This window comes from Bos javanicus, chromosome 23 (assembly GCF_032452875.1).
Source record: "Bos javanicus breed banteng chromosome 23, ARS-OSU_banteng_1.0, whole genome shotgun sequence".
In the NCBI taxonomy this organism is placed as follows: Eukaryota; Metazoa; Chordata; class Mammalia; order Artiodactyla; family Bovidae; genus Bos; species Bos javanicus.
Genome location: NC_083890.1, coordinates 7,841,855 through 7,866,576, shown reverse-complemented (window position 1 = coordinate 7,866,576; position 24,722 = coordinate 7,841,855). Strand labels below are relative to the sequence as shown.

The window sequence follows — 24,722 nt, the reverse complement described above, 5'->3', positions numbered from 1 at the left end:
CTCCCAGTTCTCAGCCAGCACCTCCCCCACCCCGCCCAGCCCCCATCCCAGATTCTAGCCAGGTTCTGAGGTCTGGCTCTGCCCTCAGCCCCGCCCCTACGTCATAGCCCCGCCCTCAATTCCTAGCCTCACCATTGGATGGGATACTATCCCATCCAATCTCCCGCCTAACCCCGCCCCTAAATATAAGTCCTGCCCAGGCTCAGCATTAGCCACGCCCCCGCCCAGCCCTGTCCTCTGGGCCCCCACCATGGAAGAGATGCCCTCGGCCTCCTCCTCCTGGATGCGCTTCACAGGCTTCAGGAGGTGCTGCAGCTGCTTGTTGTGCCTGGAGAGCTGGGAGGGCAGCAGAGTCATGGGGAGTGGTCGAGGGGTGGGTCCAGCTGCCAGGGGTCGTGGGGTGGGGCTGGTACCTGCAGCGCCAGGATGTAGATGTTGTGCCCCACTTCACGGGGGCTCACGTCTGAGTTCTCACGCTCCTCTTCCTGCAGGTAGGCCTTCTTGATGACGTCCACCTGGCGGGGCAGAGCCTGCTGAGTGCCCTCTTCTTGGGGCGCAGGGAGGGCTGGGCCCTGACAGCCAGCCCAGCACCCACCTGGGCCACCGCCCCACCTGACCGCCAGCCCAGCCTCACCAGCTCCTGGGGCCGCAGGCTGATGAGGATGCGCTCGGCGTTTTCACTGTCGTGCCGGCTCTCCATCAGAGCCAGGAGCAGCTTGGAGGCATTGTCCTGGGGTGGGAAGACAGGCCACAGTTTGAGGGCCCCCAACCCCTTCACTGACTATTCTATAACAGTCTCTTTGCCCACAAGTCTCATGGCCTTCTTGTACCCCACTGACTCCCAGGGCTTGCTGAGAAGGGTGCTGTGTATCCAGTCCACCTTCCCCCACTCTGTGGCAAGCACACCCACGCCCATACAGCAGACATGGATACGGAGGCCCTCGGATAAACCCAGAGCATGTCCGCTTCTAGAGCAAGTGTACATCCAGCACATCTGCTCACACGTGCACTCGTGTGCACAATAAACATGCATACATCACACACCTGCACGTCACCCATGCTTACACACATGATGTCCACACGGCACACATACAGAAAGCTAACATCACACACACCAGCACGCACACCTACTCGTGCTCACATGGGCTGCCCCGGGCCCCACCTTGAGTTGCAGCACCAGGTCCATACGGTACTTGCATAGGGGGCTGATGTCATTGAGAATCAGCGCGGTGATGATGTCTATGCCGTTGGACTCGTGCGTCACGATGCAGGTCTGGTGGGAGGCAGGGGTGGGGATGACACGGGGCCCTAGGCCTTTCAGAACCCGTGGCAGCCCCAAGGGCTTGGGCCTGCCTCCTGCCCGGCCTGCTCCGTCCTCCCCCAGGTCCGCGCAACCACACGCGGCTCCCATGGCTCACCTGGTTCTCGTGGCAGGGACCCTGACAGTACTCGGTGAGGGTCTCCAGGGTCTGGATGACGAGGCCCACGTTGTCCTCATTGATGTAGAGCCCCAGCAGCCCCAGGCCGCCCGTAGTGCTGCCGCACATGATGTCCAGGAACTGCAGCGTCTCGCACACCAGGTTGTAGTTTGTCTTATTGTTCTGGCAGCGCAGGAAGTTCTGCAGAGCATGGAGAGGGACGTGCATGGCGCCGCTGCAGCACGGAGGGAAGGCCTGCCTGGGGACCACGATCACGCCGGCGGCAGGGATGGGGGCCTCGCCGGCCTTGGAGCCACACGCCGTGGTAGCCAGGCCTGACACCAGGCGCAGAGTATGGGCATGTTTCGGGAGGAGGGGCAGGGTACAGGGAAGGGCAGGGAGCAGGGAGGGGAGGGGATGGGGACCGGGGGCGGAGCGGGGGCGGAGCGGGGCGCAGGGAGGTGGGGCTCGGGGAAGGGCGGGGCCTGGGGCAGGGAGTGGCGGGGCGGGGCGGGGCCACACCTGCAGGTCCCGGTTGTGGTTCTCACACAGCAGCTGCAGAAAGCGCAGTATGGGCTGCATGATGAGCACGGACGTGCCCATCTCGTTGCTCTGCACGCGTTCGCCCACCTCGTGCCCCCGGCGCAGGCTGGGGCCCAACGCATAGCGGGATGAGGAGCTGGGCATCGAGAAGGAGGCCACGCGGCCTGCGGGGTGAGGCCTGGTGAGGCTGGGGCTGCTGGGAGCGCTCATACCCTCACCCTCACCCTCCATTCCCACGCTCACAACTCGGCCCTTGTCTCCCGCCCCAGCCCACATCCCTGGGGCCCCCTGAGCCTGACCTTTGGAGGTGGGGTCTGCCTGCTCACGGTCCTCACGTGGCTGGCTGCCCAGGTCGCTCATGTTGACGGCCACCGTGGACTTGGTCTCCTGCTGGGCTCGCTTCATGCGGTCGTGCAGCACCTTGAAGAAGCGCTCTGACTTCTTGTCGCTCGTCATCAGGTTGTAGAAGGATTTCTGGGGTGAACGGGGAGATGGAGGGGCAGGGCGCCTCAGCACTGGGCCTGGGTGCAGTCGGGGGAGACAGAGACCTCCCAGTGCCCTGTGCCTAAGGCCAGGGTGGGGACAGTCGAGACCAGAAAAGGTAGAGGGGGAGGGCTAGCGACCGCCATGTGGGAGGCCTGTACGAGCTTCCTGCCCACTGGCACCTGCTCTGGCTCCCCATCAGTTCCCCACACAGCAGCCAGAGGGGTCATTCTGAAGTCCAAGTCACGTCCCTTCTCTGCTCAAAACCCTGCAGCTACCCCGTCTCCCCAGAGGCAGGCCCAGGCCCAAGGGGGCCACGAGGCCATGTGATGACCTGCCACCCCCCTGACCCCAGCGCCTACCACCCCTCCCCCACCCCCTCTGGCCACAGGAGCCACTTCCCCTTCACAGCTTCCGCAGCCTGCTCTGCCCCCTGCCCCCTGCCCCACTTCTCCACGTGCTCACTTCCAGGTCCTCATTCCAACGTTCCCCTCCCAGGGGCCTTCCGGATGACTCCTCCTAAGACTCCCCTGGCCCGGCACTCCCAAAGCCCCTTCCTGCATTATCGCCATCCAGCATGCTCTCAGTATCACATGGGGACTGCAGGTAGGGTCTCCTGTCCCCACTAGGATACGTACTAAGGGAACATAGGTTCTGGCTCTTTTGTCCTAGAGCCGAGAACACTGCCAGGCACACAGAAGGCACTCACTCAACAGAGACTTATCAGAATGAATGAACAAATAAGTGAACAGAGATAAGACCATCACAGAGGGCTTTTGGAGAAAGCAGGCTTTTAGTTGGATACCAAAGGCTAAGGAGCATGTGGGAGGGCAGGGAAGGAGGCCTGAGCAGAGGCTGAGAGGCAAGAACGGTGGACATAATTGGGGCAGAGATGTGGGCAACAGGCCCAGGCGGGGATGGAGCAGGGCAGGGGTGTAGGATGGAAAAGGGCCACGTGACATGGAGCAGACACGGGAGGCAGAGCCACCGAGTAGTTGGGGGCACTGCCCCCTGGGGCTGGATGCCCGCCCACAGGGCCTCAGCGACTGGCACACCTGAATCTCGGTGTTGCCGCCGTCCAGCAGGCGGATGGCCAGGCCGATGCTCTCCTGGAAGATCTTCTCATTCTTGGTGCTGGTGATGAGGTCACACACCAGCTTGGTGGCCCCCTCCTTGTCCAGCCGGCACTGAGTGGCTGCGATTGCCGACCAGTCTTGGTCCAGGCCTGGAGGCGGGGAACTCGCTTAGGGAGGAGCGTGGAGGGAGGGTAAGGAAGGGCCTGGGGTGAACTGGCTCCCCAGAGGCCTAGCTGGGGGGAAGCAGGACTGACCGGTGCCCATGGGGTCCGGGAGGTCCCCCCTCGAGCTGGACTTCCGGTTCTGGAGGTAGTTTTGTAGCAGCATCTTGCGCAGCTGGTTGCCCTGCAGGGAAGGGAGCGAGGCCAATGGCAACCCATCTCACCCTTTACCATCCAGCCCGGCAGTCCTGGCCCTGAGCCCCCGTGGCCAGGCCCGCCCGGCACCCAGCCCCCCGGGCACTCACCCTTTACCATCCAGCCCGGCGGTCCTGGCCCTGAGCCCCCGTGGCCAGGCCCGCCCGGCGCCCAGCCCCCCGGGCACTCACCCGGTCCCCGTACTTGGTCTTCTTCAGCAGCATCTGCTGCAGCGTCCTTAGCACCTTGACGCACAGCTTCTCCTCCGACTCCATGAGGTCCTTGGTGTGCTGGATCAGCCTGGCCGCAGCAGAGGGGGCCGTGCTCGGGGCAGCCCCTTACCACCCGCGCGGCCACCGCCCCCAACCCCCCAGGCCTTCCCCACCCCGGGCTGCTGTGCCCCTGTGCCTCCGGGCCCTGGGTCAGCATCGCACTCACTTGGACAGGAAGCCCCCGCTCTCGCAGCGCTGGTAGGCGTCACTGCCCTCCAGGAAGAGCAGCTCGGGCCAGTGCAGGACATCCACCAGCACGGACAGCTCGGCCTGCACCAGGGGCCTCAGCCGCTCCTCCAGGGCAGTGATGATGTCCTGCGGTGGGCAAGGCGGGGTCACCGCTGGGTGAGCTGCAGGCCGCCCAGGCCCAAGAGATAACCAGGGCGTGACCACCATTCCCCAGCACCAAAGGGCCCCGCAGACTGACCGCCCTCATCTGAAGGCCCTGGGCCCACAGAGCCGCCGGGCACAGAGCGGGACGCCTGGTTGCTCGGAGCCCCCGTCACACCCTGGCGTTTCCCCCAGCCCCTCCTCTAGCTCCGTGCGGACCTGGGCAAGCCCCTTGCCCTCTCTGGGCCTCAGTCTTCTGCCACAGGAGGACAGTAACCCACCACGCCCCGTCTGGAAGCCAGTAAGAATGTACAGGGTGAGACAGAAACATGAAGGTGCTATCTCGAGCAAGAGGTGTCCCAGCCCTCTTGGTGAGCGCCATCCCTGGAATGGAGCCCCTGCTCCTGGCGGCCCCCAGGATGGGACAAGCTAGCCAGCTCCCTCCGGGAAGTGGACAGTCCAGAAAGGGGAGTGGACAGTCCAGAAAGGACGGGAGGAGCACAGGACGCAGCCCGAGCACAGGCCCGTCCAGAAGCAGCCCCGCCGCAGCGCCCGCCCACCTGCAGCTTCTCGATGATGTTCTTGTAGTCCCACTGGTTGGCAGTGGGCATGACACGGGGGAAGGCCCGCGTGGCCGTCTTGTAGTTGGAGGCATTCCGCTGGGCGGCAGCCACACAGCTGGCGCCACTGCTGAGCAGCGAGCTGATGTGGGCATCCAAGTCCATGGGCAGCGAGATGGCCCGGCCCTTGGCTGAGAGGAGAGGGGTCGGGGCGCTGGAGGGCTGGCGGGGGCTCAGCCAAAAGGGCCAGGCTCAGGGGGGCAGGGCTGAGGATGCTGGGGCCCCCACACTGGTCCCCACTTGGACTGAGGTGCCCTCTTCCCTTTGGGGGATAAAAAGAGGGAGTTCCTGCCTCTTTGTTTCCACCCTGGCTCCACGCGGACCCCTCCCCTCCACTCTACCCACCTCTCTAACAACCTACAGCCTCCCTCCTGCCTGAGACCATTTGTAAGCCCACAAAACTGTGCTTGGGGATATCCCCTAGCACTCTCCTCTGGGGAACTGACTCAGAGCAGAAAACAGCTTCTCTGGATTGCCAGATGCCAGTCAGACACCAGGAAGGGCTTACTGAGCACCACCCAGGAGCAGCTGACAGACGAACTTGGGGATCAGGTATTTACTGGGAGGGCAGGCGTCCCTGAGGTGGAGGCAGGGGAGGGCAGGGGTGGTGGGGGCTGCCCAGCGCCCCGGGACACTCACCCACCATGGCGAGGGTCCGGATGCAGGCCTCCATGGAGCCCTTGTGCTGCTGCTGCAGCCACGGACACTCGAGCAGCCGCATGGTGGACTGCAGCAGCTGTACCACGATCGTCTGGTGCGTCTGCAAGAGGCAACGTGCCTGATGCTACACCCTGGCCCGCCCTCCTCCCTGGGCAGCCCCACATCCCGGGCCCAGGCCCACAGAGTCTGGGTGTGGGGAGAGGGACAGGACCACCAATAGCTACCATGGGCCTTTGTGCCAGTTGGAAAAAATCACCCCTTTCCTCTCAGCAGTGCACAACCTGCCCAGCTGTACATGGCAGCCCTGTGAGAACTCCCCACGGTCCGGGCCTGAGGCTTATAACTATTGCTGACCCTTTTCTTCCTTTAAAAAAATTTCCAATAAATTAAATGCTGTGGAAAGGGGAAATATTTACATGGTTCTAAACAAAAAGGTTATAAAAAGGAACACTTCGGGAATTCCCTGGCAGTCCAGTGGTTAGGACTCCTTGCTTTCACTGCTCAAGTCCAGGGTTTGATCGCTGATTGGGGAACTAAGATCACTCAAGTCACATGGCACAACCAAAATAAATAATGAAATAAAAATTTAAAAGGAATACTTCAGGGAGTCTTGCCCCAACCTGTGAACCTCTCACCCCACTCTCCCCATTCTCTGGCCTGTAGCTGATAAGAGACAGGGAAAATTGATACATATCACTTAAGTCCCAGAGGGGTCTGAGGGACCAAACCCATGTGTCAAACAAGCCCATCCTGGCTGGGAGAGCGGGACCCAGCGCTTTCTTGCCACTCTAAGACACACTATTCCTGCTCCACCCTCAGCCCCTCTACCTACAGGCAGCACTCTGACTGGTTTCCTGCATGTCCTTCCAGTGTTTATGAATTAGGTACCAGGCTCCTTCCTCAAGGGGCTCTGGGGCTGTGACCCGGCTCGAGTCTGAGGATTGACTGGGGGGCTGTGACTCTCAGAGCTCCAAGTACAACACCTGTTCATAGCCTAGAGCCCTTCTGCAGAGGAGCAAGGCCAACTTGGAAGACTCTTCGCAGCCGACTCCCCTGCTTCGGCTCCGCCAGCCACTGTGGTAAGCATCACAGCTTGTCTTTGGTGCATAACGGCTGCCGGATGTCCCTGGCCACCCCAGGACCCAAGCAAGTCTAGGAATTCCTGATCTGTGGCAGTTCCCACTGTAATTACCGACCCACAGAAACCGCGAGATAAGGCATATTTGTGGTTTGGGGGTAATTTGTTACACAGCATTGATAACTAATGCACGCGCATACCCGGCTGCTACATCTTCACGCACTACAAGAAAACGTGACTACGCACATTCTGGCTCTCCCCACTCCGAAGCCGCCAGCAGCTGGCGCTCACCTGCAGGGAGGTGCTGTTCTCAGAGAACGGGGAGCTGAAGAAGGCACTGATGGTGTCCAGCACGACGGTCAGCACGTACTTCTCCAGGGCGGGGTCAGCCAGGCGCTTCTCACGCTTGCTGCAAACCTGAGGTAGGAGAGACCGATGCCTGGGGACCTTTCTACTCGCCCCACGATGGAGGTGGCCGGGTCCCCCTCCAGGGGCCAGCTCGGGCCCACGCTCCCACAGGCACACACCCGAGCCATGTCCAGGGTGAAGTTCTCAAAGAGGGTCCAGATGTGGTTGCTGGTGTAGATCTCCTTCATCTCCACCTCCGTGTCCACGTAGCAGTGGTTCACGAAATTCACATAGGCCATTTTCACCTGCGCAGGCAGGACTTGGAGGTCAGGGCTCAGTAGCACCCAGCCCCAGCCCCAGCCAGGCTCTCCCTCTCGTGCTTCCGCCCGACCTCCCCCGGCTCCTCTGCCAGCCTCTCCTCCGCCTCCCCGCCTCCCAGCCCCGTCCCTCCCCTCCCTGAGCAGGACCGAGGGGCTGCCCCGGCCCGGCTCCCCCACGCTTGCGTCCCCACCTCGGTGATGCAGTCCTCGTGTGTCACCACAGACACCACATCCTCCAGGGGCAGCAGGGACGTGCACTTGATCTCGGTGTATACATTCTTGCCCTCGGCGCAGGCAGCCAGCAGGTCCACCAGGGAGATGTGGTACATGAGGGGGCTGTGGTCCTCCACGCCGTCACGGGCAGCCTTCATCATGTCCAGCAGGTGGGCCAGCGAGGCCTTGTCGTTGTAGAACACGACCACGTCGTCGCCTGCGTTGGTCAGCTGTGGGCAGGAAGAGGGCATGTCGGGCCCCTCGGTCCAGCAGGCCCAGGGCCCCAGCCCTCACCTGCCCTCCCCCGGGAAGGACTAGGGCTCTGAGCCCGGCCTGTACCCAACACGCAGGAAAACCCTCCCCGGCCTGAGTGTCTGGGGTTTCTTGGCCCTTGGCTGGTATCACAGACCCTCTGCCATGAGCTGGGACGTCGAACCCCAGACCCAGGAAGGACCTCCTTCCTCTCCTAAGGAAAGAAATCCCACTTGGGCTTGTCTCAGAGGCACCTCCACCAGGAAGCCTGTCGTAAGCCCAACTCATGCTGTCCTCTCCTGTGCTTCCACCGCTGTAATTTAAACCCTCCAGAAGCTGCGTCCCTCTCATGTCAGCAATTCTGCTCTTCACAGTTAATATAACAATCGCAGTTGGGAATGAACCCCGCATGGCACTCCTGGACCCACGGCTCACTGAGTTCCCCATCTCCCTCTGGCATTTGCTCCTTTCTCTCCCTGCCCCTCCCCAGGCCGTAAGATGCTCTGGGGCAGAGATCATGTCTGTTCCAGATTTAGGCTCAGCCCCACATTCTTCTTTACTGAGCACCTACTATGCGCCAGACACCGGGGCCCTGGCAACACGCACAAAGGCTGTGCCCCGGCCCTGCTACGGCTCCTGCCCGCGGAGCTCATCCTGGAGTGGTCTCCCCCAGGGGTACACGGCGCCTGGCACGCAGCAGGTGCACCATGATTTGTAAGTCAACAACGATGCATAACACATGAAGAATGAGCGTCTGCGCTCTCAGGCCTCAGACCTGAATTCTACCAGGCACCTGAGCTCCCACAGGCCCAGCTCTGTTTGGCCGCAGCCTGAGTTCTGCTCCACCAGCGTCTCAGTCCTGTCCCCGTGTCCCCCCGGCAGCCCGGCGCCCCCGCGCGCCCTCACCTCGGTCATGATCATGTCCTGGCACTTCTTGACGTACTTGCCCTCGGCCTTGATGACGGTGTGCAGGAAGTCCAGGTACTGCACGTGGCGCCCGTGCGTGGCCAGCAGGTGCACGAAGTGCTGCAGGACGGGCTCCCCGATCTCGGAGCAGAGCTGGTAGTTGTTCAGGAAGATGTGCTGCATGGTCTCCGCCTCCAGCAGCTGCGGGCGGGCGGGGCGGCCGTCAGAGAGGGAGGTCTGGCGCTCGCCCCCCGCCCGCCACCCGACCCCGTGCCCTCACCCCTGGCGTCAGGAAGAGGTGCAGGTGCTTGTGTAGCAGGGCCTGGTTGCCGGGGTTCCCCGCGCAGAACTTCTGCAGGAACTGGTGTGTGTAGCGCAGGATCTCCATCATCTTGGCATCGCCCTACATGCGGAGAGCAGGGGAGAGGGTGCCCAGGCCAGGCCCAGTGTGGGGGTGGGTCAGGGCTCAGCCCTGGGACCCCAAGGTGGCCAAGGTGGGTCAGGAGACGGAGATGTGGGAGGAACTGAGGGTCAGAGCCTGAGATGAGGATGGAGTCGGGGAGCAAGGCTAAGGGGTCAAGTCAGGTGAACACTGAGGGGGTGTCAGAGCCCTGGGGTGAACCTGGGGGTGGATCAAGATCACGATGAGTCATAGGAAGGGGTCTATGGTTGAGATGAAGCTATGTTTGGAGTCAGGGGCCAGGGTGGGCTTGGGGACAACCAGGGTAAGGCTAGGGTGAAAACTCAAAGTCGGGGGTCAAGGAAAGGCTGGGGTCAACATAGGTCAGGGTAATGAAGCTGAAGGTCAAAGGTTAAATGAAGCCGAGGGTGGGCTTCCCTGGTGACTCAGTGGTAAGGAATCGACCTGCCCATGCAGGAGACATGGGTTGGATCCCTGATCAGGAAGATAACCACATGCCAAGGAGCAACTAAGCCTGTGCTCCACAACTACTGAGCCTGTGCTCTAGCGCGCGGGAGCCACAACCACTGAAACCCAGTGCTGCAGCTACTGAAGTCAGAGCACCCTGGAGCCCACGCTCCTCAACTAGAGAAGCCAAGCAACGAGAAGCCCGAGCAGCACTGCTAGAGAGTAGCCCCCACTCATGGCAACCAGAGAAAAGCCCACGCAGCAATGAAGACCCAGCACAGCCAAATTTTTTTTAAAAATTGTTTGTAAATGAAGCTGGAGTATGAGGATTAGTACAGAGAGGGAAATAGACGCTAGGGTCAAGGCCATGAACCAGGGTGAGGCTGGAGTCAATTCAAGGTCCAAGTGGATCAGGATGAGGGGTGGAAGGTCAAAGGTCAAGAATAAGACTGGGTTCAAGGGTCTCGGTATGTGGGGCAGGCCAAAGCAAAAGGTCAGGGTGAGGCAGGTCAGGTCGGCATCAGGGCTCAGTGTGTGGTTTGGGTTGGGTCCGGGTTCAGGGTGCAGCTGCCCTGGGGAGTCAGAGGTCGAGCTCACCTTGTCGTAGGGGATCTGCAGCAGGTCCAGCATGACCTTGTGGGCGTCCATGTTCTTGAGCAGCCGCTGCTGTTTCTTCCTCATCTGCTCCCCCACACCACACATCTTGTTCAGCCGCTCCAGGATCTGTGGGGTGGGGACAGGGTGAACTCAGAGCCCCTGCCCACTTCCTCAGGCTTCCCCAGGGCCAACCACAGCAGAGCCGCGGCTCCCACGGGGCCAGGAAGAGGGAAAGGGGCCGCAGCCACAGAACCCGATCGTCGCAACAAGGCCGCGAGCACGAAAAGCTGATTCCACTCGCAAAAGTCAACAGAACAACTTTCTGTGAAGTGGAATTTCACTAAACTCCTTCAGCTTTAAAATACTTCCATCTGGACCTTGGCAGGGCTGTGTTTAACACTCGGGGAATGCTGGAGGATTTCCTGCAAGCCAGCTGGAGTTGAGGCGGGAGAGGCGGCATGGGGCCTCCGGGGCAGGGGGCCCGCAGACCCACCCCCAGGACCCGGCCACTCACGCCCTTGACGATCTGGTAGTTCTCGCTGCTCTTCTCTCCAGGCGGATGCAGAAAGCCCTCCTCATCTGTGGGCCGCTGGGGGAACGGGGGAGCGGGGTCAGCCAGGCCCGGCCCCCAGGGCCCTGCCCTGCCCCACACCCCACGCACCTCCTTCTTGTCTTTAGCAGGGCCGGCCTCCCCCTCCTCGCCCTTGCTGGCGCCCTTCTTGTCCACCCACAGCTCCGACTTCTCCACCATGGTCCGCAGTCGGTCCAGCTCGGACTTGATCACCTTGTAGTTCTCCACGTCCTGGGCTGAGATCAGCAGCTGCACCTGAAGGTCGACCGCGAGCGTGCCTGGTGAGATGGGCACCCCCAAGTCCACGGCCTCGTAGAGACGCCCAGCACCTGCCCTGTCCAGGCCTCTGCTCCTGGCCTCTCCTCTCCACCCCTGCTCCTCTCCACCGAGCCAGATCCGACTTGGTGTTTATGGCTCTGCTCTAAGTCCACCGCCTCCAGGAAGCTTTCCCTGATTGGCCACAGACTTCCCTGCATCCCTGGTCATGAGCTATCTCATCACCTGGCTTCAGTTACTCACTGGCTCATGTCACATGCTGCTGTGGCCTGTCACCTGTTCACACAGAACAGAACAGGGCAGAGCAAAGCATACTGACATCACCGAGTGCTGGGACCTGAACCCTGACTCCGTCACCACCTCACTTGCTCTGGGTCAGTGGGTAAGGGAGGAAAGCTCCCCCGGGCCTCAATTGCCCGCATCTGTAAAGCAGGAATGAGAGTCGAAACCCCGCTGTCAGGCTGCTTGGAGAATTCCACGAATGCAAGCCCAGTGCTCAGCACCTGGTGCCTAGCGCTCAGCACCTGGTGCCTAGCGCACCTGTTAAACACCAGTGCCCTCTCACCGGGAGCTGTCAAGACTGCGTGACATCACAGCGACAAAGCCAGTCCCCTTGGTAAGAGATGACTTTGTGCCAGGCGTGATGCGAAATAGCAAAGGTGCCCATGGTAGAGTTCGCAACCTATAATATGCTGTTTGCCTCATAAGACATGACATAAGGCCTGGAGTCAGGCTGAGAGGAGATCAAAGTTGCCAAGACTCAAGGTGGTGTCACCTGCAAGGAGCTCAGCAAGGCCAAACCCCAGGGATGCATCTCAAGCTGCCCCATCCTTGTTTCCCCCCACCCAGTGCTCAGTGTGTGGCCAGGACCAGGTGACCCTCTGGCCCCCAGGAAGACCTCTCAGGCCTTCCTCCCCAAGGGCTGGGTGCTCCACTGGGGAAGAGGGGAGTACCTCCCTGAGGGCTGGGTGCTCCATCAGGGTGGGGGGGAGCACCTCCCCGAGGGCTGGGTGCTCATTGGGGAAGGGGGGAGCACCTCCCCGAGGGCTGGGTGCTCCATCGGGGGAGGGGGGAGCACCTCCCCGAGGGCTGGGTGCTCCATCGGGGGAGGGGGGAGTACCTCCCTGAGGGCTGGGTGCTCCATCGGGGGAGGAGGGAGCACTTCCCCGAGGGCTGGGTGCTCCATCAGGGTTGGGGGGAGCACCTCCCTGAGGGCTGGGTGCTCCATCAGGGGAGGGGGGAGCACCTCCCCGAGGGCTGGGTGCTCCATCGGGGTGGGGGGGAGCACCTCCCCGAGGGCTGGGTGCTCCATCAGGGAAGGGGGAGCACCTCCTGAAGGCTGGGTGCTCCATCGGGGGAGGGGGGTGCACCTGCTTGAAGGTGTGCATGACCTCCTGGCGCTGGCTGAAGTGCTTGAAGAGCAGCTGCAGGGCCCCCGAGACCAGCGGGGCGTAGTCGTGCATGGTGAGGTGGATAAGCACGCGCAGCAGCATGCGGCCACCCTCGTCATCCACCTCCAGCATGCTGCTGGTCTTCCTGAGGGGAGGGGAGGGTGTGACGGTCAGGGGATACGCAGGCTCCCTGCCACCCTCCAGACAGCCAGGGCACCATGTCCCCCTGCTGACTTTGCAAAGAGCCACCAGTGTGAGCACCTTTGGGATCCCCGTGTCCCCTGAGGGCCACACGATGCCCCGCGGGGACGCAGCTAAGGCCAGGACTCCTCACAGGGGACCCACAGACCCCCCCCAAGGGATTCATGAAAAGAGACTCAGGCCACAAACAGAGGCGAGGGGAAAGCTGATCTCTCTTTTCACCAACCTCTCACCAAAATGTAGTGTTTCCTTTGGTGAGAAAAATGAGCAATACCTGTGACTTTGTCACCAATAAAAAAAATCACAGATGCTTTCCCATCACTTCAGAGTTGTTACAGAAATTGCAAAATATCATTTACCTTCATCAGGACTTCAAAGGAATGGTACTAATTACACCTCCGGTGCGGATTGTTATTTCATGTGTCAATAAAGAAGCACGTATATAACTGTCACTTCAAATTTGTTTTCTCCAATATTTTGATAACTGCATCCCAATGCCACTGATTTCCTTTGCAATAACAATCCTATGCGTGTTACATTCTGAATTTTAAAATGCTACTCTAGGAATTCCCTGGTGGCCCAGTGGTTAGGACTCCGTGCTTTCACTGCAGAGGGCCTGAGTTCAATCACTGGCGGCAGAACTAAGATCCTGTAAGCTGTGCATCGTGCCAGAAATTAAAAAAAATAAAAACTCCATCATAGGAAGGGAGCCAAAGGCTTCACCAGACGCCGAGGGTACGGCACAGAAGCAGCTCCTGGAGTGACGCCCACCCCCTCTGAAGAGCAGCCTGGCCTCCCTGCTGTGGACACAGGGATGCACCTCCAGCTACCTGGCCCAGGTCCTGACAAATAAACAGTCACAAACTGCCCTGAGTGGAGGCAGGGGGATGGCCAGAACGACACTGGGGCCCAAGGAGCCCCGGTATCACTGGGTTTAGGCAGGCAAGGGAGAGTCAGAGCACAAAGCTGGGGGACCTCTACCCCAGGGCCAGGTAAGGGTCTGCAGGAAGATTAACCCGAGGAGTGAAGGGTCTCCAGCCTGTATCCTCATCACCCACCAACCCTACCCACACCACCCCCCTCACCCCTGGCCTCACCCCACTCCAAACATGGCCTCCGCCTGCTCCCCAATGCGGTCCAAGTTCATGTTGGCGGCTGCAGGGAGTAAGAGGGGGCAGATGGAGGCTGTGTGCACGCAGGACAACAGGGAGCACAGGGAGAGGGAGCAGGGTGACACTGAGACCACCCTCGCCCCCACACTGGCTGGGCGGCCCCCCCTCTGCCTGCCTCTCCTGGGGTGGAGGCAGAACCGCCCAGAGCAGGGACCCGTGGGGCAGCCCACAGACCTGCAGGTGCCAGCGGGGTCCTGGCTGGGGGAGCTGGCCTGGCTCAGCCTCTCACTGACGATGGTCATGGGCAAGCCCCTGCCTCCCGAGGGCCTGTTTCCCCATTTAGGAACTGGAGGGGATGACCCCTGCCCTGCTCCCTCTCTGGGACAAGTAAGTGGGACAACGGGGAGGAAAGGCCCTTGCAGCCTGGGAAACGAGGGCAGGGCAGGGGTGCTGGCCAGAGGTGGCCCCAGACCGCAGCCCCTTGTGATGCATCAAGTCACGCAGCCTCAGCCTGCAGTTGGGGTGAAGGGAGGGGCAGGGGCTCACTGGTGGAGTCGAAGGCAGGGGCCGTGCCATCGGCCCCGCTGTCCTGCATGGGAAACACCTCCACGAACTCCTTCTTGAAGACGGACAGCAGGTAGGAGATGCGGTAATCCAGGCGGACGTTGAGGATGAACTGGAGAAGGTGGGAGGATGGGGTGAGGACAGGTCTGAGGCCAAGCTTGCAGCAGGAGGAGTGAGGTGCCACCCCGGACGAGCCCTGGGGCTGGGAGGCCCCGCACGGAAGCGCAGGACTCCGTGGGCCATCACAACCAAAGCAGTGAGACCCCTCTCCCCTGGGAATGCAAGCTGGTGCAGGCGCATGGAGGACTGTCTGGAGGGTCCTCAGAAGGCTACAAACAGAGCTGCCACATGATCCAGCAATCCCACTCCTGGGGATGCACCCGGACAAAACTGCAATTCAGAAAGATGCACGCGCCTCTGTGTTCACAGCAGCCAAGACAAGGGGGCAACCTGAAGGCCCGTCAACAGAGGGATGGATAGAGAAGGTGTGGGTGTGGGTGTGAGAGAGAGAGAGATGGAGTACTACTCAGCCATAAAAAAGAATGAAACGACGCCATTTGCAGCAACATGGATGGATGTAGACAGAGATCACCATACTAAATGAAGAAACTCAAACAGACAAATAGCATATAATACCACTTGACTGTGGAAGCTAAAAAACACAAAGGAACCTACCTATGAGACAGAAGCAGACTCACAGACAGAACAGACTTGCGGTTGCCAGGGGGAGGGGAAGTGGGGGAGGGAGGGAGTGGGAGTTATATATATGCAATATAATATTATGTTATATAATACATTATGTTACATGTATATTATATATTATATGTATTATAATGCATGTAATACATGTATATTACATGTATTACAATATAGTAGATACAGATAATATATTATATATGCATATAATACATGGCAAACTATTATATGTAGAATGGACGAACCACAAGGTCCTACTGTATTACATAGGGAACTACATTTACTATCTTGTGATAAGCCATAACAGAAAAATACATAAAAAGAATGTATATATGTACATATAACTGAATCATTTTGCTGCACAGCAGAAATTAATAACATTATAAATCAACTATACTTTAATAAAACATATAAAGAAAGACTCCTCCTCCCAGGGAAGTCCAGGGCGCCTGTCCCTGGCTCCTGCCCCACTGGTGGGGGTGGTACCTCCTCTCAGAACAAGGTAGACACCCCCCGTCCCGGCCCACTCAGTCGCTCCTTCCCAGGCTGGATGTGGACAGGGATAGGCAGGAAGCTCCCCAGATCCAGAGGACTGTGGTCCTCCCATCCCACTGTGTCAGACAGACCCTGGGCTTCCCAGGAAGCAAGGAATGTGGGGGAGCAGGGGAGGCCACTGCGGGGCGGGCTGAGGACATGAGTTTCAGGCTCCTTTGATGCCTCGGTCCTCTATGTCAGGGGAACAGAGCCTCCAGCCATTCCCAGGACTCAGATCTGATAGCCCCCAGCCCCGGGAATGAGTCAGAAGCCCCCTTTTCTGACTCTCCTAAGCAGACCCTGCCCAGGTGGGATCCCCAGGAAGGTCACATCACCCTTCCCACCCCCTGGTGGCAGCACCGCAAAAGCAAGGGTCCTTCTCCCTCCTCAGGACCCGTCAGCCCCTCCCCAAGTGCTGCTGGGGGCCTCAGACGAAGAAGAAGGCTGACTGTGTCCACTCCACCAGGAAATGGGCTCTCAAACCTCTAGCTCTGCCTCAAAGTCTGTGTGACTGCAGGAAAGTTCCTTCCCCACTTCCCTTTCCTTGCCTGTATGACGAGGGGACACAGCCAGACCTCAGTGCATACGAGGACCACCGGGAGGGCCTCTCACCACACAGACTGCAGGCCCCACCTACGGCATCTCTCATCCATAAATCTTGGACAGGGCCCAAGAACCTGCATTTCTAAGTCCCCAGGTGAGGCTGATGCTGCCGGCCAGCGAACCACACTTTTGAGAATCACTGGGCTAAACGGCTCCGTGTGGAGCCTCCCAGAATGAGATGCTTTGCTCTGAGGTGCTCACCTCACCAACCCACCCGGCCCTGCTCCCCGCCCCCCGGCCTCTTCCCAACACGCCCCGCCACACTCCTGGCCCCGCCACCTGCAGTATTTCCAGGATCTTCAGCTTGGTCTCCATCACCACAATGTCTTCATTCTCCTCAAACTTGCTCCTGTCCAGCGGCTCAGGGGCACCGGCGCCAGCAGGCAAGCTGGGGCCACCAAAGACAGACTGCTTGCGGTTCAGCACCATGGTGGACATCATGTGCCCCACGCCCTGGATGGACCGCCGCACATTCTTGCCTGTGGGGTGGGGAGCAGGAAGGGGGTCACGGAGGGTGTATGACGGGGCACCTGGTCTACCTGTGTCTCTGTCATCTGCAGGGCAAAGCCACCCTAAGGCAGGGGCAGGGCTAACCTAGGAAGACTTCCTGGGGGAGGGGAGCTATCCCAAATCTGCAAAGAGGAGGGAGGGGTGGGCAGAGGTGAACCGTGTGGGGAGATCAGTGAGAATCCTCCGGTGGAAAATCACAAGAGCTGTTACCGAGCACGAGGGATCAAGGGACAATGTGTGGACAGCGCTAAAGCCTGGGCTCAGTCTCCGTGCACTTTTTGTTTAGATGAGTTTATGCCCCCCTGACAGCAAGGCTGTGTCTCCTCTCAGATGGCTGTTCCTGGATAACAGGGTGCATCTCCCCATCTGACCCGGAGCTCCACAGGCAGGGCCTCATTATCTTCCTCAAGACCCGGATGTTGGAAGGCAACTCGCCCAGATCCCAGGGTCTCCACAGCTCTTGCTCAGAGAAGGGGTCTCTCCGGTCCAGCCAAGGCTGGAGGAGACAGGGACCCAAGACGCCCCCTGGCAGCAGAGCCAGGAGGCAGGATGCCCAGGAAGGTGAATGGGAGAGGACTTCCGTTGCTAAGGGGAAGCCGCTGAGCGCTAGGGAGCGAGGCCTCACCGCCTGGGTCCTCGTAGGCCTGCACGCAGTCGATGATGCCCAGCAGAGTGCGCGTGAGCCGCAGCAGCTCGCTGAAGCTGTAGAAGCCAAAGTAGATGAGGTTGTGCGCCAGGCTGACCACCTGCGGAGAGGGGGCGGGACAGAGGCCAGCGTGAGCCCAAAGCAGTGATGGGTGGGACCTCACAAGAGGCGTGGTCTTCTGGGAAGGCGAGGCGGGGCAGGGCCCGCTCGTGCAAGCAGGGCTCAGCCGGTATAATCGAGGGTCCCATCGCTAGGATGTCAGGGCTGCGTGGACACGGAGCCAAGGGTCCCAGATCAGCGCCGCCCGACCCCAGAGAGTTACGGAGGAAGACCTGCCTGCAGAGGAGTCTACTGTGGGGAGGACAGGGCAGAAATGCAGGAAGTAGGGGCTGGGGGCTCCTGCCTGCGACCCAGCCCTGCACTGATGGGGTGCATGGACCAGGAGGAGGCAGCCCTCTCCAGGGAGTCAGGAGAGAAGCCTCCCTCCTGGGGAGTCCCAGTGGTCTACATGGTCTCCCCGCCCTGACAGGGACGCTGAGGGAAGTTAGGTTAAGGATCGCACCGCCCACCCCAGGGGGGACTGAGACCAGGGGAGGGACCACGCCAACATCCCGCCGAGCCCTAGCCCACCTCAAAGGTGAGCTTGTTCTTCTCCTCGTTGGCGAAGGGCACGGCCTCGCTGACCACATTGTTGAGGTAGTCCTCCACGAACTCCATGGTGCTGGCGAACTTGTTCTTCTTGTCGTCTCGGGAGGCGTTGAGGTTGGAATCGTAGCTGGAAGAGGTGGAGGTGGCCAGGCGTGAGGGTCCCCGGGGTCCGCCCACTCCAGCCGGGCCCTGCCCGCCCTCCTCCACCCAGCTCACTCCTTGATGGTGATGGCCGTGGGGATCTCGGTCCAGAGGCGGGCGAACTTGACGGGCGTGACCAGCTCCTGGGGGTCGCGGTCCACGTGCACGTGGAGCATCAGGTGGCAGAAGGAGGCGCGCAGGTCAAAGGGCAGCATCTCGTCCGCCATGCACAGGAAGATGAGGTCGACGCCCAGCTGCTGGGAGATCTCGTCGATGGCCAGGTACTGCCGGTCCAGGCACATGCGGGCGAAGAGCTTCAGCTGGTACCTGCGGGGCAAGGAGGCCGGTGAGGACGTGGCAGGTGGGCTCTCAAGGGCTTCTAGCACACGCCTGGGCCTGCTGAAGACCGGTGCGTGCTGCACGCGTGCTACCCAGGTGGCACTAAGAGTAAAGAACCCATTTGCCAATGCAAGAGTTATAAAGGGACGAGGGTTCAGTCCCTGGGTCGGGAAGACCCCCTGGAGAAGGACATGGCAACCCACTCCAGTACTCTTGCCTGGAAAATCCCATGGACAGACGGGCCTGGTGGGCTATAGGCTATAGGGTCACAGAGTCGGACACAACTCAAAGTGACTTAGCACGCGTGCACGCCTGTCTCCCCAACTTTATAATGTGGGTAATGACAGGCCCTGCCTCTCAGGGTTGTTGTGAGGCTGAACTGAGTGATCGGGTGAAGTGTTTTGACCAGTGCTGGGGACAGGGTGAGCATCTGATGAGTGTTACCTAGTGTTCTTATTTTTAAAATATGGATGTTGGGAAAGGGGTGTGGGTCTCTTTCAGGCCACTGCGCCGAGCCTGTCCTCAGGCCAACAAGTGCTCCTCGGGCCGCCCAGTCACGCTGACTTGGCCTCGCGGGTGAAAGAGGAGGCAGGAGCACCCGCAGAAGCCGCTGGGGCTCGTCCCAGGGCAGGGCCTGGCCGAGGCCGGCTGGGGGCCCCGGGCACCTGTAATAGCTGAGCACGTTCTCGTCGTGGGCATTGCCGGCCCGCGCCTCCTGAGCCAGCTGCCGGACGCTCTTCTCGTGGTGCTCGTTGTTCTTGTCGGTCCACGTGAGCCACACTTCCTCTTCTGAGTACTCGATGCTCAGGTACTCGTGGGACTGCGCCATCTCCTTCACGGGCCGAAGCCTGTGGATGCGTGGCACCATCGATCGGAGCGGCGCCCAGAGCCCTCCCCGCCAAGCACCGCAGCCACCTCTCCCAGAGCTGGGCTGAGGGCCAGCCGGCTCCCAGGCGGCCTCCCCTGCGGGAACGACCTCCAGCTCAGGACCCCAGACAGACCACGAGCTTCGGGAAGGCCGGGGCCTTGGCTCCCTCTCCTCTGTGACCCTGCCCTCCCCCACACCGTGCCAGGCACTGAGCTGGGCACACAGCAGGCTCTGGGTGTCTGTGGAGAGCAGGGAGCCTGTTCCAGCCTGAAGCCGGCCAGTGCCCCAGCTCTAAGGCGGCCGGGGAGCCGGGCAGGGGGTGCCCTGGGAAGACTGAACCGCGGGTGGGAGAGTGCAGCCAGCTCACTCGGTCTGGATGAGAATGTCGCTGTTCTTGGGGTCCAGCACACACTTGCAGATGAGCTCCTGGGTGACGGGGATGGCGATGTGATTGGACACACACAGATCGGACAGGTAGTCCAGGAACCTGGGGGAGGTGACAGCAGGGAAGAGCTCAGAGGTGGCCCCCTGGAGGGGGCAAAGGCCCGCCCGCCTCCCCAGCTGGCAGCTCCAGCTCCCCGGCGCCTGCAGTTTACTGCTCCTCCTCCCTTCCAGAGCTCAGAGCTGGGGCTGCAGACTCCCCCGGGAGAGGGACAACCCACGGGCATCACCCTGGGGCTAACTGCCTAGGGGCAGAGAAAAGGACGCCCAGGGGAGGAATGATATTCAAAATATTTAACTGCTTCACTGCGGGCACTGACTCGCCTGTTGAAAAAGGTTCCGGGGGCCTCCTGCTGCACCAGAGTCGACACTCTTACTGCTAAATTGGGCCAAATTTGGGGGGACTCAGGGAGGGGCTGGGGGGACCAGGGCCTCAGAGAGGGGGCAGTTTACCAACAAGTGCAGAAGGATTTCAAGATTTAACAGCCAGCGTCAGCGGCTCTCTTCCCCAGGCAGCGCTGGGAGTGGGGAGGGGTGGTGGGCTGGGACCGGCGAGGGGGGCCCACCTGGGCTCCCGGTTCTTCCGCACCAGGCTGACAAAGGTCTCCACCTCTGTTTTGGTGATGTGCTTCTCCAGGAGCTTGCGGTTGTTGTGCAGCAGGGCGGTGATGGTGTCTTCGGCCAGGATGTCATAGCCAATCTGGGACTGCATCATCCCGAACTGCTTGGCGATGTGCTCCTAGGGACAGCCAGGCTAAGGGTCACAGGGAGCCCGCTCTGCTCCAGGACACTGCCTCCCAGGCCCCCAGACCCTAGGAAGTTAAAAGGGTCCAGGAGAGGACACCAGCCCCAGGCCGAGGGTGAGTTTATGTAACATAGGTATTTAGCTCCCACCTAGCTCCGTGCCAGAGTGAAACCCCCATCACGGAGGGACCCTGTTTGTTAGCAGACCAGCTACATGATTGGTGGGGCCCGGTGAAAATGAGATAGCAGACTCTTCCCAGAAATGAACCCACACACCTATGGTCAATTAATCTTCAACAAAGGAGGCAGAATATACAACAGAAAGTCTCTTCATCAAGCGTCATTGGGAAAGCTGGACAGCCGTATGTAAATCAATGACCTTAGAACACACCATCTCACCAAAAATCAGCTCAAAATGGCTTAAAGACTTTAATATAAGACACAACACCATAAAATTCCTAGAAGAGATCACAGGCAAAACATTCTCTGACAAACTGTACCAGTGTTTTCTTAAGTCAGTCTCCAGAGGCAAGAGAAATAAAAACCAAAATAAACAAATGGGACCTAATCAAACTTACAAACTTTTGCACAGCAAAGGAAATCATAAACAAAACAAAAAGACAACCTACAGAATGGGAGAAAATATTTGCAAAGGATGTGCCTGACAAGGGCTTAACTTCCAAAATATACAAATAGCTTACACAACTCAACACCAAAAAACGAAGCCAATCAAAAAATGGACAGACCCACCTAAATAGACAATTCTCTAAAGAAATACAAATGACCAATAGGCACATGAAAAGATGCTCAATAACACTAATCGTTAGAGAAATGCAAATTAAAACTATTAATACAATGAGGTACCTCCTCACACAGTCAGAATGGCCATCATTAAAAAGTCTGCAAACAACAGATGCTGGAGAGGGTATGGAGGAAAGGGAACTCTGCCACACTGTAAGTGGGAATGTAAGTTGGTGCAGCCACTATGGAAAATGGTACAGAGGTTCCTCGGAAAACTAAAATAGAATTACCATATGACCCAGGAATCCTACTCCTGGGCACATATTCAGACAAAACTATAACTAAAAAAGATACATTCACCCCTGTGTTCACAGCAGCACTACTTACAATAACCAAGACACGTTGCTGCCGCCGCCAAGTCACTTCAGTCGTGTCCGACTCTGTGCGACCCCATAGACGGCAGCCCACCAGGCTCCCCCGTCCCTGGGATTCTCCAGGCAAGAACACTGGAGTGGGTTGCCATCTCCTTCTCCAAACCCAAGGATCAAACCCATGTCTCCTGCATTGGCAGGCAGAGTCTTTACCACTGAGCCACCAGGGAAACCCCACAGTGGAATACTACTCAGCCATAAAAAAGAACAAAAGAACACCATTCACAGCAACACGAATGCAACTAGAAATTATCATACTAAGGGAAATTAAGAGAAAGACAAATGCCATATGGTATTACTTGTATGTGGAATCTAGAATATGATACAAATGAACTCACCCATGAAACAAACAGGCTCACAGAGAACAGACTGGTGGGTGTGGGGGGAGAGGAGGGGCTGGGGGAGGGAGGGGGGATGTTGGGGTTAGTTTGCATATATAGAATGCATGAACAGTAAGATCCTAATGGACAGCACAGAGAACTCTGTTCAGTATCCTATGACAAAGCATAGTGGAAAAGAATATTAAAAAAAGGAACATAAATATAACTGAAACACAGACGTATGACAGTAATTAAAAACATTATAAATCAACTATACTTCAATGAATTCAACTAGAGGTAATTTTTTTTTTTTTTTTAAGAAAAGAAACAGCAGGATTCTTATTCAAAAATTAAGAATTTCAAGACAGCCACCGTGGAACGTTAAACCCAGTGTGAGGTCCCTCAAAGGACGGAGCCAGGCTGTGTGCCGTGAGGACCGGCCTACAGTCCGATCCCCTTGAGACAGCGCCTGGCACAGCGGGGTGCGCCTTGGGGAGCACGTGCGGGGTGAAAGAAAGCGGAGCCAGGAGCCGGCGGGCAGGGGGCAGTGGGCGGCGGAGGCCCACCTGGTTCTTGCGGTAGTCCTCCTGGGAATGGCGCAGCACGCGGTAACACAGGCGGAACATGTGCTGGTAGGGCGCGTTCTTCTGGTCCGACAGCTCCTCCAGCCGCACCAGGGGGCCCTCGCCCCCCTTGTCACGGAACGGGGCCTTCAGAATGCCGAAGATCTAGGGAGCACGGAGAGTCAGAAAGAAGCCCCGCATCTGCCCGCACCCCTCATTACCCTCAGCCTCACGCTGACCCTGCCCGGAGGCCACCCTGACATTAACCCCCAGCTGGTTCTAAGCTGGACATGGCCCCAGCCCACCCCTCACCCGCTCCCCTCTCCTGGCTGGAGTCCCCAGGACACTGGCCTCGGCCAGCCCCTCCCCACCGCGAGTCCTAGTCTCAACTCAGGTCCCGGGCCTGCCTCAGCCTCTGCAGGGAGGGCTGAGGGTGGCTGCAGCTCAGGGGTCTGAGGCTAAGAGAAAAGGCAAGCCAAAGCGGGTGGCCAGAGCTTAAGGGATCAGATGCAGGCCTGCCTTGTTCAAACACAAGTTTAACTCGGGGACTGGGTGTGGGTGAAGAACTGTTATAGAACAGCAACCAAAGAGCCAGAATCCTCAGAATGAGAAAACCTTAGTTGGAACCTGATTGCCCCCCCAAAAAACGAGCTTTACACAGGCGTTTGGGGAAAGGCCCAGAAGGCTGGTCCGGATCAGGTATTGTCGCTCGTTTCCTTAGGTGTGGTCGTGAGACTCTGCTTATAGAGAACGATGCTTTTACCCTTAGGAGAGGCACACTGAAACGTGTAGAGGTGAGGTGCACCCTCCCTTGAGATGCGTGGACACAGGGGCGGTGTGGAGATGGAGTTATAGAAAGCCAGACTGGCAAAGTGGTAATGAATGCGTGTTCACTGTACTGTTCTTTCAATACTTGCTCAACATTTGAGATTTTTCATAATAAAAATTTGGGAAAAAAAAAGTGTTTAAAGCACAAGTTCTCAAGCTGACATCTGCATGAAAATCCTGGCCCTACTGCTTCCAAGCTGTGGCCTCGGTCAAGTGACTCCAACCTCTGCGTGCCTCGAGGGTGAAATGGGGATAATAATTAAGAAGACTTCCCCTGGGTCGGGAGGATTAAACGAGGTGACGGGCACTAAGGGCAGAGGTGGTACATGGTAACAGTGCAGGAAGAGGTGATGAGACCAACCGCACCTCAGATTTTTTAAAAAATAATTTTAAAAAAATGTTTAAAGAAGTGATGAGAAAATAGCAGGGAGACCACAGCTCAGCTGGAGAGGTGAAAAGGCAGGCTTATGTCAAAAAGATGAGCTTTCCCTGGTGGCTCAGTGATAAATAATCCGTCTGCCAATGCAGGAGACACGGGTTCGATCCCGATTTGGGAAGACCCCACATGCCATGGAGCAACTAAGCCCAACTAAGCCACACCTACTGAGCCTGTGCTCTAGACGCCGGGAGCCACGACTACGGCAGCCCGCACGCCCCAGAGCCCGCGCTCCGCAACAAGGGAAGCCACCCCAAGGAGAAGCCAGAGACAGCCCATGCGCAGCAACGAAGACCCAGCACAGCCAAAAATAAAGAGAATACATATACATTAAAAAAAAAAATAGAAGACGTCCTGCTCGCTTGGCCACGGGTCCGCCCAGCCCCAGGTGTGCGCGGCTACCTGTTTGAGGATGTTCTGCTCTCGCATCAGCTTCTGCCGCTCACGGTTGGGCTTGGTGACCATGATGTCCAGCACGTTCTGCCCATTGTTGGGGACATCACTGACGAAAAACACCAGGTCCTCCAGCAGCTGGATAACAAACCTTCACAAAGGGACACCAGGCAAGAGGAGTGTGAAGGGCTGACCCTGGGCACCCTGAGGACCCCCTCACGTGCCCCCAGGGGCAACCACCCCTTCCCCACAGCCAGCCCTGCCGTCATAGCACACAGCCTGACACCTGACTTCCACTTCTCTCCCAGCCTCACCCTGAGCTGCCCTCCACGCACACCCCTGCCCCCATCCACCCTGGATTCCAAAGTGCCCTCTAGACAGAGAA

The 24,722-nt window shown here is 58.8% G+C and overlaps 1 protein-coding gene across 1 annotated transcript in view; it reads right to left on the bottom strand.

Moving 5' to 3' along the window:
• The window catches only part of ITPR3 (inositol 1,4,5-trisphosphate receptor type 3), a 68,062-nt gene that overhangs the window by 8,635 nt on the left and 34,705 nt on the right, over positions 1 to 24,722 (bottom strand). The window contains exons 14-46 of the mRNA XM_061397939.1: positions 24,347 to 24,488; positions 22,684 to 22,845; positions 20,448 to 20,620; positions 19,808 to 19,927; positions 19,238 to 19,420; positions 18,309 to 18,560; positions 18,075 to 18,219; positions 17,424 to 17,544; positions 16,568 to 16,767; positions 14,438 to 14,567; positions 13,877 to 13,934; positions 12,558 to 12,723; positions 11,002 to 11,166; positions 10,855 to 10,929; positions 10,341 to 10,466; positions 9,156 to 9,278; positions 8,876 to 9,076; positions 7,696 to 7,947; positions 7,364 to 7,489; positions 7,128 to 7,253; positions 5,738 to 5,858; positions 5,039 to 5,229; positions 4,315 to 4,463; positions 4,068 to 4,176; positions 3,775 to 3,865; positions 3,500 to 3,669; positions 2,261 to 2,435; positions 1,941 to 2,125; positions 1,419 to 1,619; positions 1,163 to 1,273; positions 635 to 730; positions 414 to 515; positions 250 to 336 (exon numbers count right to left, since the gene is read on the bottom strand). Of these exons, the coding sequence (XP_061253923.1) occupies positions 250 to 336; positions 414 to 515; positions 635 to 730; positions 1,163 to 1,273; positions 1,419 to 1,619; positions 1,941 to 2,125; positions 2,261 to 2,435; positions 3,500 to 3,669; positions 3,775 to 3,865; positions 4,068 to 4,176; positions 4,315 to 4,463; positions 5,039 to 5,229; positions 5,738 to 5,858; positions 7,128 to 7,253; positions 7,364 to 7,489; positions 7,696 to 7,947; positions 8,876 to 9,076; positions 9,156 to 9,278; positions 10,341 to 10,466; positions 10,855 to 10,929; positions 11,002 to 11,166; positions 12,558 to 12,723; positions 13,877 to 13,934; positions 14,438 to 14,567; positions 16,568 to 16,767; positions 17,424 to 17,544; positions 18,075 to 18,219; positions 18,309 to 18,560; positions 19,238 to 19,420; positions 19,808 to 19,927; positions 20,448 to 20,620; positions 22,684 to 22,845; positions 24,347 to 24,488 (4,834 nt within the window). The remainder of the gene's footprint in view (positions 1 to 249; positions 337 to 413; positions 516 to 634; positions 731 to 1,162; positions 1,274 to 1,418; positions 1,620 to 1,940; positions 2,126 to 2,260; positions 2,436 to 3,499; positions 3,670 to 3,774; positions 3,866 to 4,067; positions 4,177 to 4,314; positions 4,464 to 5,038; positions 5,230 to 5,737; positions 5,859 to 7,127; positions 7,254 to 7,363; positions 7,490 to 7,695; positions 7,948 to 8,875; positions 9,077 to 9,155; positions 9,279 to 10,340; positions 10,467 to 10,854; positions 10,930 to 11,001; positions 11,167 to 12,557; positions 12,724 to 13,876; positions 13,935 to 14,437; positions 14,568 to 16,567; positions 16,768 to 17,423; positions 17,545 to 18,074; positions 18,220 to 18,308; positions 18,561 to 19,237; positions 19,421 to 19,807; positions 19,928 to 20,447; positions 20,621 to 22,683; positions 22,846 to 24,346; positions 24,489 to 24,722) is intronic.